The 21042-nt window shown below is 36.0% G+C and overlaps 1 protein-coding gene across 2 annotated transcripts in view; it reads right to left on the bottom strand.

Annotated features, from left to right (window-relative positions):
- The window catches only part of DGKH (diacylglycerol kinase eta), a 163025-nt gene that overhangs the window by 38420 nt on the left and 103563 nt on the right, over window positions 1-21042 (bottom strand). For both annotated transcript variants that reach the window (XM_069009793.1, XM_069009797.1), the window contains exons 7-16: window positions 14754-14860; window positions 13527-13652; window positions 12263-12365; window positions 10392-10554; window positions 7873-7981; window positions 7429-7568; window positions 5819-5903; window positions 3365-3450; window positions 1851-1950; window positions 327-600 (exon numbers count right to left, since the gene is read on the bottom strand). In XM_069009793.1, the coding sequence (XP_068865894.1) occupies window positions 327-600; window positions 1851-1950; window positions 3365-3450; window positions 5819-5903; window positions 7429-7568; window positions 7873-7981; window positions 10392-10554; window positions 12263-12365; window positions 13527-13652; window positions 14754-14860 (1293 nt within the window). The remainder of the gene's footprint in view (window positions 1-326; window positions 601-1850; window positions 1951-3364; window positions 3451-5818; window positions 5904-7428; window positions 7569-7872; window positions 7982-10391; window positions 10555-12262; window positions 12366-13526; window positions 13653-14753; window positions 14861-21042) is intronic.

Raw genomic sequence — 21042 nt, 5'->3', positions numbered from 1 at the left:
AGTGAAAGAGTCAGTCAATCCTTTGCCAGTTGATAAAGATTTGCTGTCAGAAATTTTCATTTTGTGGAGGCTAACAGTTAAAAGAAATGCACTTTTATATGTGCAAACGTACATCCATAAGTACTCACACCTGCAGACATCAATATTCAAACAAGCTGCATTTCTTTTCTTTGCAGCTTGTAATAAGCACAATAATTTTATCTATGTAAGAATGTAGAAATCAAATTTTATAATGAAAACTTATTCCAGTTTAACAAGGAAACAAACAAACAAACATCATTATCCTATCCTATTCTACCAGTCTGGATCAAAATGCTGATGTGCACCTTTTTCTGCTTGTTCAATGATCTGCCTCACAGCCTTCTTCAAGCTGTTTGCTCGGAGCATTAACTGTTCCCTTGGTTTGAAGAGTTTCTGGGAAGACTTTGAGACACACTCCACTAATTGCTCTTTACTTTCAGACAAGGATTCTTCACTTGAAAACTCCTCTGGTTCTTCTTCCACAATAGGGGGAGCAATGTCTGGGAGAATGGGAGCAGCCTGGGCTTCTGTGTGAAGAGCCTGGAGCAATAGGTCCAGCTTCTCATTTAACTCTGAGCACTAAGACAAAGTGGAAAAGAGTGCACACACACACATAAAAAAAAAAAAAAAAAAAAAAAAAAAAAAAAAAAAAAAAAAAAAAAAATTCAATAGTGAACATGTGAATATTTTCAGGAAATACGGTACCAGATTATATTTGAAACTCTAGGTGTCTTTAGTGTCTATGTAATTCCTTACGTAAAACCCAAACCAAGGTTCAACATTTTGGAATATCAGATTATGAGTAGGCCTGCATGGGCTTTCTGCAGACCCTGTGACACTCTAGCAGATTAGAGATTAGAGCAAACCCCCTACACTCAGATTCAGGTAACACTCCGTGATAAACTCAGCCTGTCCCACAACTAGGTTATGGATTACATCCTACCCCTCTCCCAATGACTTGCAGCACAGAAAACCACCAGAGATTTGCCCACACATGGGTGTTCAGTATGCCAATTTTGAGAGGTATCTATGGAGACATGCCCAGCTGTTAGACTGAGACACATGGGGTTGTTTTTGCAATACAGCTGTACATTTAAGCAAGTGAGCTGTCACAGAGCAAGCAGCTCAAGCCAGAATCAGATGCTGTCAAATGCTTCTACCCAACACTAAGCAGTTGTTATCCCTAGGTACAGTAGAAAAGAAGGGATTTTCTGTGCCTAAGAGAAAGAAAATACTCTCTGGCTGTGGACAGTTAAAAAGAAAAACTAATTTTCTAAAATGTGCCCTGGATAGAAACACGAACCACAAATTGCCACTTAGAAAGTCCTTTTTCCGACTCTGGGATTGTCAGGGATTGTTTCTTCTTTTCAGCTCATGTAAATTTTGTGTCTCATACAAAATCCTTCTGTTGTTTTTCTTTCCCAATGTTTTTGCAACATGATCTCTATATTTTGCTGCTTAAACTACTATTTTTAAAATTGTGGTCTGTATCCCCTTCTTTCTCACAGTATACTCTTCATTATCCCATTGTTTCCCCGTAGCTAACTTAATCCCTAGAAGCAGAACCAACGCAAAAAAAAATCCATTTATCTATATGTATGCTACCATGAACTTTATCCTTTATGAAGAAAGAAAGTATAAACAGATCTCAGAGTTTAAAGATGGTTTGGAAATAATTACTCTATGCAATAAGAAGAGAGAATTTTAAAGTCACTGGTTGAAATTAAAGCCAAACTGGGCATCCTAGAGCAATGTGAAAATTAAACATCCATGAGCTATAAACTTTAAGAACCCAACAACTTTAAACCTGAACATAGTCATAGTCTTACTTTAATGGCCATGGCATCAGCTTCCTCTGCATTTTCCACTGGTTTTTCGTAAGTCTTCCCTATTTTGGCAACAAAGTCCTTTACAGTTTCACATAATACTCTTCACATAAAAAAAAAGGAGAGGGAAGAAATCAAATCAAATAAAATAGATATGTTTTGAATATTAAATTCTTATGGCATTTTATTTATATGTACACTGCTATAAATTATTCTTATTGGAAACTGAAGTCTGTGATCATACTTGTAAATCAGACGACACTCTTTTCCATAGCTTCCAAAATTGAGGTGATAAGCTTTGAAACCAAAACTCTTTCACTTAAGCCTTGGCATACACTGTATCTCAGCCTCTTATCCGAAATAAACATGACTGATTTTATCAAATCCCTTGCTTGTACACCTTCCCTGTGAGAGGACTTAGCAAACTTGCATTCATTTTGGTAACTTCAAACACAGTCATGCAAATTCCCATGCAAAGCTGGAGCTTAGAAACCATGGAGAAAATCTACTGACTTTAATGGAGCCCTTCTTAGATGAAAGCATATGGCCACACACATCCCATTGCACAGCTCGTGCTTTTGAACCGACCCTGAAGCATATCTGTGCAAACTACAGTGGCTGCAATGAATTTTCACTGTGTAAATCAGAAAAAGACTTGCAGGTTCTTGTTACCTGCACTGCAGATAGACAGCAAACTTACTAATGAGGTGAGTATAATTGCTTAGTACTGTTCATTTGGTTGACATGTTTCTGACAGAAATTAAACAGATTTAACATGGTACAGAACCAATTTAGAATCGGCAGTTAATAATATCCTGCAGTGTCATTTTCCACATGTGCTCTGTATAGCTTAAAAATGAAATTTCGTTAACTTGCTTTTAGGAGAAAAAGAAAGATGTAATGATATTCAGATGTATTTTTAAAGATTCTATGACAGGTCTTTTGCATATCACAAAACATAGGGTTTTTTTGGAGAGATGGTATACACAGAACAGTTCTGATTTCAGATGATGTCCATGATTTGCCAAATTTCTCTCATTTTGAAATGTTTCAGTTTGGGGAGAAAATCCCACTGCTGTCTTAGATCACTATTGATTGAACTGATACAGACAGGGCTACAATAAAGCTACCTAAGCTGAAGTTCTGCTTCACACTGGTGGAGTTGTTTGTCGTCTAAATATATGCATTACAAAAAAAGCCTGAAGAAATGCAGTGTGAAGTAGATCACATCTTTGCATTACTAACCATAAGTTTTGTATTTGGAATGATTTAAAATCAATTTATATTGATACTGTGTGATTATTTTTTAAATTTAGTATTGAGCCATCCATTACAACTGAATCATCTAAAAATTTTGCAGAAAAGAACATCCACTCTGAAAAATATAAATCAAGATATATTAAGCCAAGCCAGTTGGCCATCCATAAGAAAATCAGGCTTAGACAGAAGGCTATTATGGTGATGATGTTACACAGGGAATTTATCCCCCACATTGTATATAAAACTGATTGACTCACTTGGCAGATGATATGACAACTGAATGCTGATCAGAATTGAGAATTTTTGCAAGATGAGCAGCAACTGAATCCTCATAAGCAGATATCTGAAAAAAAAGAGACTTCAATTTCCACACATTCCAGCAGTTTAACACCAAGTAGTGAGTTTAAACACCTCAAAAATAGCAGGATTTCCATTTCAGATCTAATACAAGGCCAAGTGGCTGGCAATGCAGACTCTACCTGCATACTGTATTTTATGTACCTGATTTTTAATCTTCAAAGTAAGACTGCCTCTGAGAACTTGATCCACAGCTCTTTTCCTCCTCCAGAGAAAAGAGTAAGTTATTTCTAGGCTAAAATCAGTCTGTGAGGCAGAAAAAATTTACCTTCTCAGATTTATAACAACCTACAGTATTATAATCTAATATCTTTTACTTCTAAAATAAGCGAAGCTTTCCTCAAACAAATTGGTCAATAAGAATAAACCTAAAGTTTGCAGTTATAACCTGGAATTTTCACTTTACTGTCAGGTGGCCTCTTACTCCCCAAGAACCACAACTGACAAAGGCTGCCAAATTGGTATAATGTTATCAAAACCAATCCTCAAGGAGCAAACCATTTAGGGCTTAGTCTTTACAAGAGCATTAAAAACTACAAATTATGAAATATTCAGGAGAATATTTGGAATGGATCAAAAATTCATCCTCACATACCACATCCTATCTCAACGTAGCTGTGGATCCAGATCTCAATTTTAAAAGCAAATTCTAATCAAATTCCAAATCTAAATCTAAAAATAAATGCAGTTCTGACAGCTTCCTTTAAGAATCACTTAAAATCTCTTAGCACGCTTTTGTCTTTGATTCTGAGAACGCAGATATACCACTTCAGTTTTTTTCCTAAAAACCCAGCCTTCACTTTAGGACTCTGACATTGAATCAGTTTTCATTTCAAAGGAGAAAACAAAACATAAACATCTGATCTGTAAGAATGAACTACTGTTTTTCAAACACCAGTACAAGATTTCTGGAAACCAAATGGCATTAGTCTCTTGAAACTACTGGAGGAGAGAAGGGAAAAAAAAATAATCAGATGTGTACTTCCATTTGCTTTTCAAACTGTGATATAATCCAATATCTACTGTAAGGTTAATTATTATTTTTTCTGAAATATCCTAACTTAGTAAGCAATGTAAAAAACACATTGAAATAGAGATTGAACATGATACTCAAAAGCAAATGGTTTTGTCCAACCCAAGTAATGACAGGTAATATAGCCTACAGAATACATTTTCCAAAAAAGAAGTTTTCTATGAGCAAGCAGTTCCTTCCATTTTCAGAAGGGGCTAAAAAAAATTTCCAAGACAGAAATAACTAGAACAAAATTACGATGAAGGCACACTTGAAAATTTTAACTGCCTTGAAAAATTAGAGATGATAGATGATAAAGCCTTGATCTGCATTGCTGACAACAGAAGTAGAACTGTGTGCAAAGCAACCCCCTTAAAATCCCAGCCTTTTTCCATCTCTATATCCAGCAATCCATCAAAGGTTATAACCTCCTTGCCAATTAAAAGATCCTGAATTATTAAATTGTTCAAGAGACTGCTGATTAATTATGGCTTCTCAAGTACTTTTGAGCTACAGTTGATATGCCTTAACTTTCTTGGGAATATATTATTTTCTCATTTTCAGTCAGACTTTTCATGCCAATTAATTTGATTAAAGCATCTCCCGCTCTCAAAATTGAAACCTCATCAGCTAGTACAAGCACAAATCTAGTCTGGAAGACAGACTAAGCTTTACTTTGATGATACTTAGGATTTTGAGCTCTCTAAAAGAACAAAGAGAAAGTTTGGTCATATGACCTGATCAAACTCAAGCTGCAAAAAGATTCTCTCTTTCTTTAGGAATACAACCCGTGTCTGCAGAATGCTGGGGACTTTGTTTCAATGCTTAATCCAAACTCAACATAGCAGACATTTGCTTTTATATATTAAAAAATGTATTTTAAATATTTACATATATTATCATAGTATATATAATATTATACAGTAACATAGCACTAAATTATACTATTATACACAAAATTATATATACTATATACTCATATATAAGAATTACCTAAAATACATAGCATTACTATATTACATAATAACATGACACTAGATTACATTCTTGTCTAACATGTTATATAAATACACTTTCTAATACATATTAAAATATACATATATATTCAGGAAGAAATTTTTCCGACAGCTTTGCTGGAGACTCCTTACCTTCATTACTTCTAGGTAAATAATACAGAATGGGAAACCTTACTTACTTGAGATGCACAGTATGAACAGGCCCTAATTCAGTTAGCAGATCATAAAACATCTATTTTTCACACAAATGCTTCAGTTATAGCTATTTTCATCCCAGAAGCTCCAAGTTAAGTACATGAAACAACAAAACAAAACTAAAAGTGCACCTGGCACTCCTCTGACTCTTCTGCAGTCACTGGAAGAATAGAAGGCTTTGCTGGTAATTTCAGTTCATATGACATTATACTCCACCTGAAAGAAACATAAGTTTCCAGACTGTTAGTTTTACTTTCTCTCCAATATATTAGCAAAAAGAAAATTCATTGTCACACCACAGAATATTTATATATATTAAAAAAGCAGCTTAATTTGTAATTGTAAACTATATGGGTGAAATAATTAAGATTAAAGGTTTTATTGCTGAGATTATTTTTTAGTGATTTAATTATCAGTCTCATTTGTGAAAAAATCGTGGGACATTCAATATAGGCAATAAGGATTTTCTGGAAAAAACATGCAGACTATAAAAGAATTTGTGCAAACATACAGCAGAAGTCCAAGGAAACTAGACATCTTCCTAGAGAAAAAGCTTTAAGGTGGCATTAGCTTTCCATCTCAACTAGTGGAGTCAGGCATGAAAACAAAGCAAATGATGAAGTGTCTTCCCTGACATATATATTTTTTTTCTCTGGTACAGGACAGCATTTGACAGCATAGATAGTATGAAACCACTAATAGAAACAACATCCTTCAAAGCCCACTGAAAAGAACAAGTAATCATTGCAGATGGGCCTTGGGAGCAAGTCTGCTGAAATTAGATCAAAAAACAAAACAGAGCATGTTTCCACTACAGAAAAAGGGAAACATGAGCTAATCTATAAGTTCTTCAGAATCTGAGGATCAGTAACAAGCATTTCTCTACATACTTTGCTGTAAAGCAATCAAGTAGTCTGCAGAAAAGCATAAAATAAAAGAGGACTTTTTCCCTCTATTTCACAAAAATAACTTAAAGTAAAATCTCTTATGATGACATTCAAGTGTTTGTAACTAGGGCAAGAAGAGAAAAAGGAACTGAGAGAAAGGAACAGCATAAGAAATACTCCTCTCAAAAGCAGTGCTAGACTTCCATTGGAACAACATGACCATCATCATCTCTGACTTTTTTTTTAAATGGGGATTTCTGCTTTCCTTTATGGATGAAAACTACATAACACAAGGAGTGGGAAGATTTCATTTTTTTGACTAAGCAAATGCCTCAAACAGAAATATTAGTTATGGATCCAATTAGCCCAGCATCTTGTCAAGAGCAGATGCCTTAGGAAAGAGTGAAAGCACGCAAAGTGAGTTTTCTCCACATCCAAGGACAAAGAGCTCAGGTGTTTTCTAAATAAAGATGCTACCACTAATGGTGTTTAATAATTATGCACGGAGTCCATAAAATTGCTCAAACCATTTTTGAATCTACACAATTTCTTAATGCTCACAACTTCTTGTAACAGCTCCTTCAGTCATGCAATAAACTGTCAACTTTTGAACGTGTTTGGACAGCACACTTCCCAGTTCCATCAACCACTTATCCTTTTGACTCTTTAGTTTAAAAAGCAGTCTAAAGAGCTGTCCCCATTACGATTGCAGCTTCCTTTATGATTATGACCTGCACTCAAAAAACAAACCCAGTGAACACCAAGTCTCTAAGGTGGATTTTAGGCCATCAGAAACCCAAATAAATACAATATAAATCTCATGGTAAGTCATATATATGCACATTTAGGTTTACCTGTCTAACATTTTTGTGCTGGCTCGTTCTAGTTTTTCCAAAATCTGGGGAAGCTGTGTGTCATCATCACAGGATCCTCCCCAACCAAGGACACGAGCAAGGTCATTTCCAGTACCAAGGGGTAACACTCCTAGCTGACACTGAAACACAACACAGGAACAAATCTACTATTGAAAACTAGAAAGAAAATACAAATGGTTACAAATGCTTGTTATTTCAATCAACAAATGTTAATTTTATAGCTGATGTCTAAAGCCTGTAAGTCAAATTGTGCTGTTTCGATACCACTCATCCTGTTTATAACAGTGAGAACTTTCATTAAAGAGTAACTATTACGTTTGGCCCATAGAAAGAGATACAACAAAGAACCAAGTCAAAGAAAAGGTAAGCACACAAAATTAGGCATAGTCAGTCTAGGCAAGGAAAATAAATATACACACTTGCCTGCTTGTGCAAGCTGAGCTTATCAATTTCTGACAAGACCCAACCCACGCTTCCATCGCCACCACACACAAGAATCCTGAAGTTGTCAAACTTCTGAAATAACCGCAAACTGCAGAGAAAATGCAGAGCTAGTTATGTCCATTAGCAAGAGGGCAGTGACCTTCATTAGCAATTGTTACAGGAAAATAGTGTGCACAGCATCTTTATGATCCTTTTATTTTTCCAGGGTATGTGGATACAAACATCTACTTAATTAACCTATCTGCAGCCCATCTGTCGCTGTATATTCCACTTACACTGACATTTCTGATAAATAACATGCCAAGTTTTTCTTTAAAAAATTCCCTTGATATTGTTTTCAGGATTTTAGAAGTCTGATTTTATAGATTTTATTAATATTTAAAAAGAAAACAAAAATTTAAGTGATAAAATTGCAACTGCTCTATGCTTCTCACTTCAGCCAGAAGCATAACACACCACTGGGAATTTTAAACGAGAAGAGGTTAAGACACAATGACAGGATGTGCTCCACAATACGGGTGGGCTTTTGTCAACACAGGGCTAACTAAATATAAAGACCATTGAGGGCAATTCTTAAACATAAGGTGATCACAACAATATAAGACAAATAATACAAGTATTTCATATTATATCCTTAAAGTCGTATGCTGCTCTCACTTCCTATGGCTTTTCTTCTCGTTCTCTCAGACTTTTAACACCTCCAGGACACAATACTTGGACAGTACAGAAAAGGAGGACAAGAGAGACAGGAAAAGCAGAAAGGTGAGACACAGAGGAAATGGGAGTGAGATGTGCAGAAACAGCCAAGATGTAAAAACAACAGGGACTTAAACTAAAAAAAAAAAGAAAAAGAAAAGAAAATAAAAGAATTGGAAAGTATAAATTCTTAAAGTATTAAAACAAAGATATTTATTTCTAACGCATGTTATTTTCCAGAATATGTATAATTTATGAACCATTTCTAACAAGCAACATATCAGGATCACAAATTTTTGAAGCATTTATACTTTTTCTAAAGAAAATAATATCACTTCAATATGATGGGCACATACCTATTCAGAAAAAAAGAAGCAGATATTTAAGGGAAAAAAATGTTGATACCAAACAATTTATCCTATCCTAAACCCCTAGAAAAACACTTATGGAATGCACCTCTGCTTTTTAGATCAACTAAAGAAAAAAAAAGACATCAGTGTGACCTGATGGAATAACTGCTAGGGACCTCTCCTTGGAAACTGTTCGGGAGGAGTACTTAAAAGCAACCAACATGAACTGCAATTACTGTACGAAATCAAAGTGAGCCTCTTCAGCCATGGTACAGCTATCCGAAGGAAGAGAGCTTGCAAAAATATTTTTCAGACTGTCTCCTTTCAAAGACTTTCTCATCAACAAGACAAATATGCCATTATAATTACACATACAAAATGCTAGCTAAAAGTGACTTAGATTGAGCTCATATAATCGGGGTTATAATGAAAGGAATATTACAGCTCAAAGAGTTAATATGACATGTCCAGTACACAGTACTAATTATTATAATCCACAGCTGTATTCAATTATATTTGTACTATTTGCACACTGTTTGAACTGAATATTTGTGAATTTGTTTAATCTACATTTTTATCATTAAGTATAATTCTGCATCTTAAAGAGTACAAAAATTAGTGCTTCTAGTTGCTATGACTGGTACTATTAGGCCATTTAACCACATCACTATATCTGAGTGGAATTAATGGAGAACAGAAAAATGGGCATGAATTTAATCTTCATGAATGTGCAAAGATGCTTGGGTTGTGGCCACCATTATGCAAATTCCTTCCCTATCTCTCCAACAATCAACCCTCAGATTTTGGGGAGAAATGCCCGGTGGTTTTAACTGTGTTCTTGCTCCAAATTCTGTGGGATGGTCATTTTCTTGACCATCTGCATATGTTGCCTAAACCATATTTTGGATGTACTTTGAAGATGAAAATTTTTTCATGTACTTGTCCATTACCCACTGCACACCCCCCTGCTGACACTTGTGTTCAGAATTTAAAAAGATACAGAGCACATTTAGACAACAATTTTATTCCATAGCTATACACAAAAAGGTCAGAGGAATATCTGAATTATGCATTTGAAATGGAAGGAAAGCACATGGGCAACAGTGCATAAAGGCAAAATCAAAGTTCCTGTGATTCAGGAAAACATCTATACATTTATAACAGTTCTGAGCCTTACCAGTTAACAGAAGTCAAAGCTAGCCAAGAGCTTTTGGTTTTGAATTGTCAAGCTTTTCTAGAAGGAAAATGTTATCCTACAATCCCTTCACCCACCGGAATTTATCTTGAGATTCTGTTGCCTCTTAGATTTTAATTAGGAAGTCAGAGTAGATATTGGTGATAGAATTATAGCAACAAAGGGATATAACACTATAAAACAAGGGGAACACAACACTACACTTTGCACTAAATTCCCTTTTAGAAGGGCTTGCTCAAGATTTCCAAGATCATTACCCTAAGTGAGGTCCTCCATTCATTAAATCGAAGACCTGAGCTGGATTTAACGACTGTTTGAATCGACGAAGAAACTTTACTCCCTGATTGTCTCCACTCTTTGAGTTAACAAAAACTAAAAGAGGACTGGCACAGGATGGCGGGCATGTGGCTTTCCAGAAACCTGTAAACATAGTTAGAAAGAATGAAATAAATAAGGTTTTCTAATATGAACAACACAAAAAGAAATCATGGGAAAGAGGAAGAAAGGGATGAAGGACAAAAGGAGTACATTTTATCATGCATAATGTAAATGCTAAACTGAGTATTAGTCCTGCAAGGAAAACATAATTGCACAAGAATTTCCAGTTCATTTTTTTTGTTTGTTTCTGGTATTTTCAGTGCCTAGATTTAGTAAAATCCTGAAGACAATAGCTTTATTGTTTTTTAACAGTGAAAATTTATTAACCTTTTAGAATACTTCTTAAATCTCATCTTCATAGTTTATTATCACATAACTCAATATATATATCAGTTACAAGTGTTTGGTTTTCAATCTTATTTTGCTTTAACTTTACTGGCTTGAGCTGGATCATCCACGTCTATATGAGCTTTCTAAGAGTACTCGGATTTTAAAAATTACTTGTACTCAGTTCCTCCCAGGTGAGACTTTGCATAAGAGCCTTCTTTTCAGACTGAGGTTATACTATTAAGTATAACAGAACAACAGAAGACCTTCAGCTGTGATTCACAACTTATTAAAGCAAATTCAGGTCTTAACTAATTACAGTAGGATTTCTACAAGGTCCTTAGTCAGAAGCACTAATGGGCACTGTTGTCACTGACACAACCAGTCCATGGAGGTAATGGTTTCCCAGCAACACTTCAAAATCAGACCTCACATGTATAGGTTTTGACATTTGTCTCTGGCAGTATTAAAATGATTCTGTTGTTTTCAATTACTAAAAAAATATTAAAGCTACAAATAAAAAATTGGCATTAAAGGATGCTAATTTAATTCCACATTATCATAATGTCTAATTTCAAATAAGGTTTGATTAATTAATTTAAATGCCAAGAAAAATAATTTCACATATTGAAAAATCTTCCTAGCATGAATAATAAATGACTACATGATGTCTAAGACACCACAAAGCAAGTAAATAGAGTGAATATATACAGCATACACAATCACTTTTACAAACATCATGTAACAAAATTCATTGAATTACATTAAAGTTGTTGGTCTATGTTTGCCATCAACACAAACTATAAAATTAAAGCAGTTAAGATTTCATGATTACTTCATTTTAAAGTCCACTCTCTGCCTGGAATTACGGTCTCCCACTGCTGATGTGTCTTCATCCTGAACCACCAGAAAGCACCTCTGAGTTTTGAGCATTTGCTGGGTTTTTAGCTGTGTGTTGCAGGATTCTTACACTGCTTGTATTTTAAAAAACATAAATTAGAGAAGCTATGGAAGCAATTCCTCTCTTAAGCCTGGTAAAGTAGCTGTAGGCTCTGAGATGTTTAGCAACCTTATCTCTGCATAATGCAAAATTATCCAAAATCTGAGAACTCACAGGAGTGGTGTATGTCAGGCAGGCATCAGTCCCCTTCATCTGAGGACTGTGATCATTTACTTGAAATGTTTCTAAGGGTCATAAGTAAAATGGAAGAAAAGTTCTACTGGGGCAACTTTAAAAAACATTTTTAAAACATGACAGTTAAATAATTCTAGAAAAACCTACACAGAAAATTATACTTCTCTCTAAATTTGCAGACTGCATTCCCCTGCTCGGCAGAAGGATTTTAGCTTTGTTTATTTGTATGGATCTCAATAGGCACTGGAAGCCCAGAGGTACCACTGAACCCACTAGAGTACTACGTACCATCGGAGTCTATACTGTTTAGTGCTGTTGGAGGGATGATCGATACCTTACATTGGCCAAGTGGACATTTACGAGGGTACAGATCTTTACAGGCCGTGTGAACCTACAAAAAAAACAAAAAAATATTTTCCTTCAGTGGAATTTTGAGGTGAAAACACAACTGATACTATGTTATCTGTGTAACAATAATGGATTGATATATAACATTTAGGTGTAGAGGGAAAAGGAATGAGACTAGGAAAAAATCCCAAATGTTCAACCACAGAGGATTATTACTAATTCAACAAAACATTATTTTGGAGAACTTCAGCTACCCCAAGAGCAGATATGACTCATTCTTTCAAGGGAATCGCTTGCCCCCATCCACAAGGAACGAAGAACCAAGTTCCCAGCAGCCAGCATCTGTGCTTGTTGCAGCAAGCAGAACACCAACTCTGTACCTGCCTGGTCCACTGGGCTGTTCTGGAAGACATTTCTGGAAGACGTATTTGCATTAAAGCTAGCACACCTACCAAGCCAGACCCATCTGCCAAAGTTGGATCCCATAAATTCCATGTTGTAGAGGTCTCTTCTATGGATATTGGAAAGTGAGGCACATGCACAGGTGGCTTCAATTCACCTAAATTTCAAGTCACCTCTGGAGATGCCAATCACTTCCTACTGCTTACACACAGAGCCCTGGACACCTATATGCCAGAACCTTCGACAGTAAATAAACTGCTGACATGCATAAAAAACCCATCTTATTAGACAAGTTGATAAAATTAAAAGAAAACTATATATTGGGGAAATGGCAGTAGTATGCTAAAGAATTTCAATCAGTAACCGAAAGATTGCCCTGAAGAAGAGAAAGTCAAGCTTTTGCAGAAATAAACATGCTAATACATTAATAAATATTAATGTAACATATTACTAAAATATTAATAGAGCAATAGCTACAATAAAAATGCAAGAAAGTAACATATGATTATTAGGTATAAGGAACAGGCATCTGAAAATTCAGTTATCAGCTAGGAGAAAGCAGAGAAAACACATTGGATGACAACACCTATTAAAGAAAAACTGCATCTGTGGGTGTATTAAAAATTAACCGTGCAAGTAGGACAGTCATCAGAAATTCTGAATGCTAGAGAGACCTGAGTTTGCAGAAGCTGCCTGCTCCTACTTAATCCAAAAGCAGGTTGTGAAATGACAAAACAAAAATACTGGTAAGCAATAAAGCTGTCAAAATGCGAGCTGCTTGGATGTGGTTCAGTGCACCTACCATAGCTTTACACCAAAGGCACTTCCAATCTTGCAGGCGTAGAACACTGCCACAAGTCTTGTCGCAGACTGCGCACTTGGCACTGACCGGCAGGTTTCCCTCTAACCACTGGTGAGGCATAGCTATCTGTGGAGAAGGAGTCATTAAAGTTAAATACCCAGAAAGATAAATTAAAGGCTTCTGTCTCTCAAATATAGGTGGATTTCAACTATTTCTCAGAGCTGTACCCTTTCATCAAAGAAGCAAGTATGCTAGTCAGCCAGGATAAGGGGCACTGATGCTCACAAGGCAACAGCAATGAATGGACTACTTTGGTGTTCCACATGCTAGGCAGAAAACGTGACCCCTGAAGAAGGGAGACGTCTCACTCATGGTAGAAACTAACTATAACACAACGGGGCAGTTAAGTCCAGAGACTCCATCATATAAACAAGTTCCCACTCAGTTATGTTGACTACATGACACAAACCAATTAAATATACCTAAAATTCATACGAATAGGCAGGACAGCAGAACACTTCTGTTGCTTCACTTACCCACTCACCATGGCTGGTAAGTCACAGCTCTATAAAGCAGTCCCAAATGCAGTGCAAAGCTTTTCTCAGTGCACTCTTTGTCCCACTAATACCATGGCCAACTCAGGACACGCAGGTGTACAACTTAGAACAAGCCTTCTAGCAAGTATCTTCACACCAGTGGTTCATACATAGTTGTGTTTGTAAAAATAGTCCGTTTATCACAATCAACCTCACAAAAGCTTTTGTTGTTTCTCCTGCTAATTTTAAAATTCCTGCTTTCATCGCTAAAAACCCCTCCCATTTCAGTGAATTCCAAACAGGCTTCCTGGGAAACAGCTCTATGTAATGAGGGCAAAAAAAAGATTGCAAATACAGCATGGCAACAGTGCAAAATACTATCTTTGCTTCAGAGCACTAGGAACTTCTGGGAGCAATTCTCCAGCTGCAGAGTTTCTCCACATGTGGCCTTTAAAATCTTGTAACACATCTGCAATCTAGTGCTTGCAGTTGCTAGACTTGTGTTGTGGGATAGGAATACAACTTTTGTTCTCAATACCATGTTAATCTTTGAAAAGTGTTCAGGAAAATAGCCACCTACCATTGACTTCAATGGATCACATGGCAATATTTCTATGGTTGGTCTTTTTTTTCTTTTTTCCACAAAAAAGAAACAGCTTTGGAAAAGACTGGAAACATGAATAGTACTTACACCATCTTCATCTTCAATGATGTCTTTTCCAATCGAGGCTAATGTAGTCCATTTGCAGTTATTTGTTGCTCGGACAGCACACCTTTTATGTGCTTTAAACTTACACACTGCAAGACACAGATAAACATATATCCTGTGTTATGTGTTGTACTTCAGTGATACACACCTTTTAAAAAATTAAACACAGATACCCCATAAAAGAGTCAAGTACGTGTCACTTAGTGTTGCACACGACACAAAACAACAAAGAAAATTCAGCTCATAATCACTCGTGCTTTAAGTCTCTAAACTAGGTTTAACTGCTAAGCTGTAGCCCACACTAAGCATGCCCTGAAATCCACATTGGTCCCCATTTATTCATGTGCAAGGTACAATGTATCTTTAACTATGGGTTTGCCTTTTCCATTCCTCCAGTAACTTAACTCAGATACCTGGTTTAAATTTGCAAGAAGTGATGGGAGAGTGTTTTACAGAAGTATTTTGAATCAGGAACTCTGTTTCTTTGCTCAAAAGATGCCTTTGCAGCAACATGCTGGGCCTATTTTTCTCAGAAGGTGAGAAAGTGATATTTTTATGTGGTGATATTTTTATTCAGGATACCAGGGATTACAGAATTTTCCAAGAACTTAAATCAGGAAAAACCTTACTTTTTGTTCTTTTTCAGAAGTCCACTAACTGGAATACCCAGCACAAGCATGTAGTACAGGCAGACATTTTGACAACCTAATAACTATTTGAATTTTGTTCAACTCAATTAATATGCCTAGCTAATGATAACATATTAGACCAAACAGACTGACGCGCCCAACTGTGGGTATTTCTTCTACTGGAAGTGCATGATGTAATTCTATTTAGAGTGCATTATATAAATTATTTTGGCAAAGACCATTAAAGGTTTATGAGAAGTAGCCAGCAGATCAGAAGTAGTAGCCTCTTTTCAAACAAATATTTGACAGGAAATTATCAAGGCTTTGGCCCATCGCTTATCTACCATTAAAAAACATTAAGCCATAGTACAAAATGTCTTGTGAATAATAGATTTCCCATTTTAATTCCACTGACCCATTGCCAGATAATTTAAAAAGTGAATTGAGACTATGTAAGCAACATCTGAGTTTGAGAGCAATCCTCAGTGTTCTGGGAGATGCATGAAACTAAGTGCTCAGCTCTCACTTTCTTACTTTCTAGAAAGAAAGAGAAGGAAACAACAAAAAGTTTCATTGCTTTTACAGTAACTCTACCAGTCATTTCAAAAAGCATCATTCATAAAATCATAGAATTATTTGGGTTGAAATGGACATTTAAAGATCATTTAGCTCCAAGCCCCTCTGATGTGGACTGGGATGTCTTTTACTAGACCAGGTTTCTCAGATTTCCATCCCGTCTGGCCTTGAACAATTCCAGGGATGGAGTCTTCATGACTTCTCTGGGCAACCAGTGTCTCACCATTGTCACAGCAAAGAATTTTTTCCTACTATCTAATCTCAGCTACTCTCAGTTTGAAGCCATATTTCCCCTTGTCCTGTCCCTCCATGTCATTGTAAAAAGTCTCTCTCCATCTTTCTTGTAGGCTCCCTCCAGATACTGGAAGGCCGCAATTACATCACTCCAAAGCCTTCTTTTTTTCCAGGCTGAACAATCCCGACTCTCTCAGCCTTTTCTCACTGGAGAGGTGGTTCAGCCCTCTGATCATCTCCATGGCACTCATATGGACTCACTCCAATACGTCAATGGCCCCCAACCTAAGAAGGGCATGGACCTGTTGGAGCAAGACCAACACAGATCCAAAGTGTGCAAATATCCCATAACTTTCAGCTAACAGGGTAGAATCACTTTTTCTAAACAGCTCAACATCACATTGTGTGTTTGCCAACCTAAGCTGGTCCTGAGCATCTACAGAACCCAGCTCTCACAGAAGCACAGAAATAAAGTCTGCGTTTTCAAGTGATGGACCATGAGCAGTTTTCACCATTTGAATGTTTCAGAGAAGATATGCCACTGAATTCAGCTTCCTACTCATAAATCATATGCACTTGCTTTGCCACACAGATCAAAATACAACAAATCAGAGATGAGGGGGATTAAGAAATTGCAAATTACAAAGTGATAACAAAGTAATAGAACGTTCAAGTCCTACTGAGCTATGATTCAGCTTGATCTTAGGAACCCTGTACTCAACTTCTCTCGCAACAAGGCAAGGACAAATTCAATCCCAGGCTCTGAAGAGCTGCAGCAAGCTACACTATAGATGGCAAGTGACAGATAATGTCTGATTTGTAAGTACTGTAAATAACCTACCTACCAAATCTCAGATCAGACTCTTTGGGTCACCCCCCTGCAACCTCAGTACCACAAAAACAAGATTTATGTTGGTCTGAGCATTAAACATTACCAACAACAATAACCTTAAGACACAGATGTAACTTGCAAGAAAAGAAAGGAAAAATTTAAATCAAATCTCAGTATTAGTTACCACTATCCCCTGGTTTTTTGTCTCAGATTACACTGAATCCCATTCATGAATCAGTCTGGTATCTGAAGTCTTTTGGAAAACATGCAGACACACAGCTAGACATCAACTGCCATTGCTCCTCCAACAAAAGCTAAAATACGAGAAAAGTTAAGTGACTCAGGAAACTTAACACTGCAATATAGTTTCTGAATGCAGGTGTGAAGGGTTTGGTTGTATGACCATATGCTTTTAGAGAACTGGACCATCAGTCACTGCATGCAATGGATGGTTCCTGATTAGTATGGGGCTGTGCCATACTCTGCTTCGTAATAATTTTCAACAGGTGTTTTCCTTATCGACCAATAGCTAATGAAATAGTGCTTTTTAGACACCAATATGAATTTCTTCATGGCCTTTTAAAATTATTATTATTATTGTCATTATTATTGTTGTTGTTGTTGCTGTTGATGTTATTACAGCCAGTAATAATACTACTACCATGAAGACATTTTTTCAATACTGTATATCTTCAAACTATCAAGGACTTCAGAACAGCTTCAAGTAATTTTTGCAGTTATAGAAAACAGCATTTCTGTGATACAGATTGCAGGTTATAAACAATGCACAACTACTGATTTGATTAAAAAATCTTATATAAATGTTTTCCCCAGCATCACAGAAAGGTACATGTGATATAAAGCCACAGAACAGTTTTCTATTACTCCTTCATTCTTTAACAAAAAACATCCCTTGTCCTTCTGACTGCTTCATTCACTCTTCATTCTCCAGACCAAGCCAAAAATGTGGCAAAAGTATCAGAGACAATGACTGTGCAAGTAGTACCCGTACAATCCAACAATTCCCTGGGCAATGGGTAAGAACAACTGGGTTTTGTGGGCAAAACCCCACAATCATAATGGAAGAAGACTAAGTGCACAAAGTGCATTTGCAGAGGTAATTTAAACCCAGTATTTTCTTACTGATTGACTTCATGATCCTAGAGTGCTCTTACAACATTGTTTGTTAGTGCAATTCATCGCAGGAGAATGCAGTTTAAGAGAGAGGCTTTCTCCCACTTATTAGCTATACTTGATATTCAACAATCAAGATAAACAAATGCTACATGAAGAAATAAATTTTTGAGAATAATCATAAAGACAGTGTTCCACTGGAAATGACTTAGATAGAAATGCAGTATTAATACAGAGTAACTGATGTTAGAGAGCTCTGGAAGAGTTTCTGTAGATAATGATATACCATTCTTTAGGCTTCTTCCATGCTGAAGCTAAACTCTGAGGAGCATAAAAACCAAAACCCTTCCTTGATTCAGCTAGTTTGGAATAATTTCTAAAGCAAGGCAAAAAGATCATAATTACTCTGTCCTAGTAAAGACTGTGGATAAACATTGGCAGAGGTCAGTCCTTTAGTGCTAGCTAGAGCAACACAACACACAAACAACATTGGAAAAGTAGATTATCTTTTGAGAAGACACAAAAGAAAGAACCCATGGGAAGAATAGCATTGCATCTCAAAGGAGAGTATGATCAATTTTTATTACAAATCAGTTGTTTTTTGAGCAGCAGCAAGAATGAAGTATGGTTTGTTATAACTTACATCTTAAGATTGACATACATATCAATTCTTTGACTTCTAAAAAGATGGAAGTTCACAGTAGTTTTTTTACCTAGAAAAGGCATTAGACCACCCTCTTTTTCTACACTGGTTTCCCAGACTTAGAATATCTTCATGGTGGCCTGGAATTAATTTGGCCAACCTTTGACAAAGGCTGCTGGGAACGAAGGTGCCCTGAAAAAAAATGTCACCCATCATCTCCAAAAGAAACACGGCTTGATTTGTGGTCAGACGTAAAAAAAACAGTTGTGCAGGGCTCCTGACAAACAGCAGTTCTCAGAGAATTAGATGTTACAGGACAACTGAACTATCAAAAGCTGCAAGATACCAGCAATGGGGTTTATTTTTACCTATAGTTAACAGTCAAGAATCAGACCACAAAGACTCTAGGCTAGTTTCAAGACAACTTGGTGTGTCAGTAACCCAAACCACTAACAGGAGGAAGAGCTCAATTATCTTTTGAGAAGGAGCCTCTCCTGCTTCTCAGTACAAGGCATAACAGAGTAGCCTGGGATCAATGACCACACAAATAATTGAATTTAGTATAGATATAAATGGATTCCCAGTGTAAAGCAGTGCTGAAGGTTTGAGATGCCAGGCATGAATATTTAAACAGGTTTTTTAAATTATGTAATGGGAAAAAGCAACACAGAACAAGTCTGGGGAATTTTAAGACTCCAAACTTCCTAGATTGTCCTCTCAAACCATATATACTGCTAACACAGATAAGCTAAAGATATATATATATATAAAAATTATTAATATAATATAAATATTATAATATTTATTAATATTATATATTATAAATATAATATAAATTATTAAATGCATTAGAAGTGCACATGGCAGAAGCAAGTATCAAACCAAAATGCAGTTTTTAGATGAAGAAATTAAGGATGATTAATATGTTTTTTAACATGTATACATAATTGTGGACAAAGTATGAAGTATTCCAGTAAAAGAGTGAAATGTTGAGCAGTTTAAATTAGATATATAACTAAAGATCTTCTTTAACTAAAAAAAAAAAAAAAAAGAAAATAGATCAAAAATAGTACCTAAGAAGTAAGAGGAGGTAAACTTATTAATAGACAAAAGAATGTCATAGTATCTACGTATAAAACATTCCAGGTCATACACGATTATGAAACTGTGGAAAAGCAAAAGCAAATCTGAACAGCTTTCAGAAGCTATTTGTAAAAACTGCTGAAAGATTAACTGACACAGAAATGTGGATAAATGTTGTGTTAGTTTGTCATAAGTTATGCAGAAAGGTGACAAACTCCAAATCTGGAAATTATGGAAACTTCCCTAATGTAGAGTTAATGCCAACACTCTGTATATTAAAAACATACTTAGATGTAAAATTAGACACTGAAAAAACATAAAATGGTGAACTGCAGAGATTAACACTGATAATCATACACTAATAATTCTTATTAAACAGCCTTTTAAAATAGCTATAATATTAACTCATGAATGGATAAATTCTTTATGAAACTAGTTCCTTTCTTTTGCCTAAAGGAAAGTAACTGTATTTGTACACAGAGGCAATACAACTGCATTTTAGTTAAGCACATGATAATTTCATCTGCCAATATCAGACATTGAGAATACCATAATTGCCTTAAAACCGTCCAAAGGACTTATACACAGTAGAAAATATACACCAGAGAAGTTGGAATTAACCATGCTACTTCTAATTTCTACAAAACGGGTTTGTCCTGTCCTTGGAAACTGCACCATTAGCTACATTAAAAGTATGGACAATTCAGGACAGTGGGTTAATGTTTCCTTTGTAAGATTTCCTTAACACACATTATTATGCTCAGACCTCAAGTACTCTAACAGCATCAATAACAGCAATCCATTTGCAGTTGGGTTACATACATCCAAAGAAATCAAATTATGAATGGTGTAACTGTAACTCTTTTCTGGGCAGTCAGCTATTTTAGTAATTAAGTATCTCTACGTTTCATATCTCTCCTAAGATATGCTTTATTTTCTGCTGGATTCTAACACAAGCAGACTTGTTACCACTTTTCCACAGAACTTTCAGGAAAAAAAGAAACAAGCTGTTTCAGACATACCATAATTATTTGTTCATGAAGTATCATTTCTCCAGATAATCTAAATGCTAAAGTCTTAGCCACACTTCCTTTTCCTTTGTGCTGGATTTCCCCTGTTCAACTATCAAAATGCAGGCAT

The sequence above is a fragment of the Aphelocoma coerulescens genome, chromosome 1 (assembly GCF_041296385.1).
Source record: "Aphelocoma coerulescens isolate FSJ_1873_10779 chromosome 1, UR_Acoe_1.0, whole genome shotgun sequence".
NCBI lineage: Eukaryota > Metazoa > Chordata > Aves > Passeriformes > Corvidae > Aphelocoma > Aphelocoma coerulescens.
This window is presented reverse-complemented; position numbering and strand designations above follow the sequence as displayed.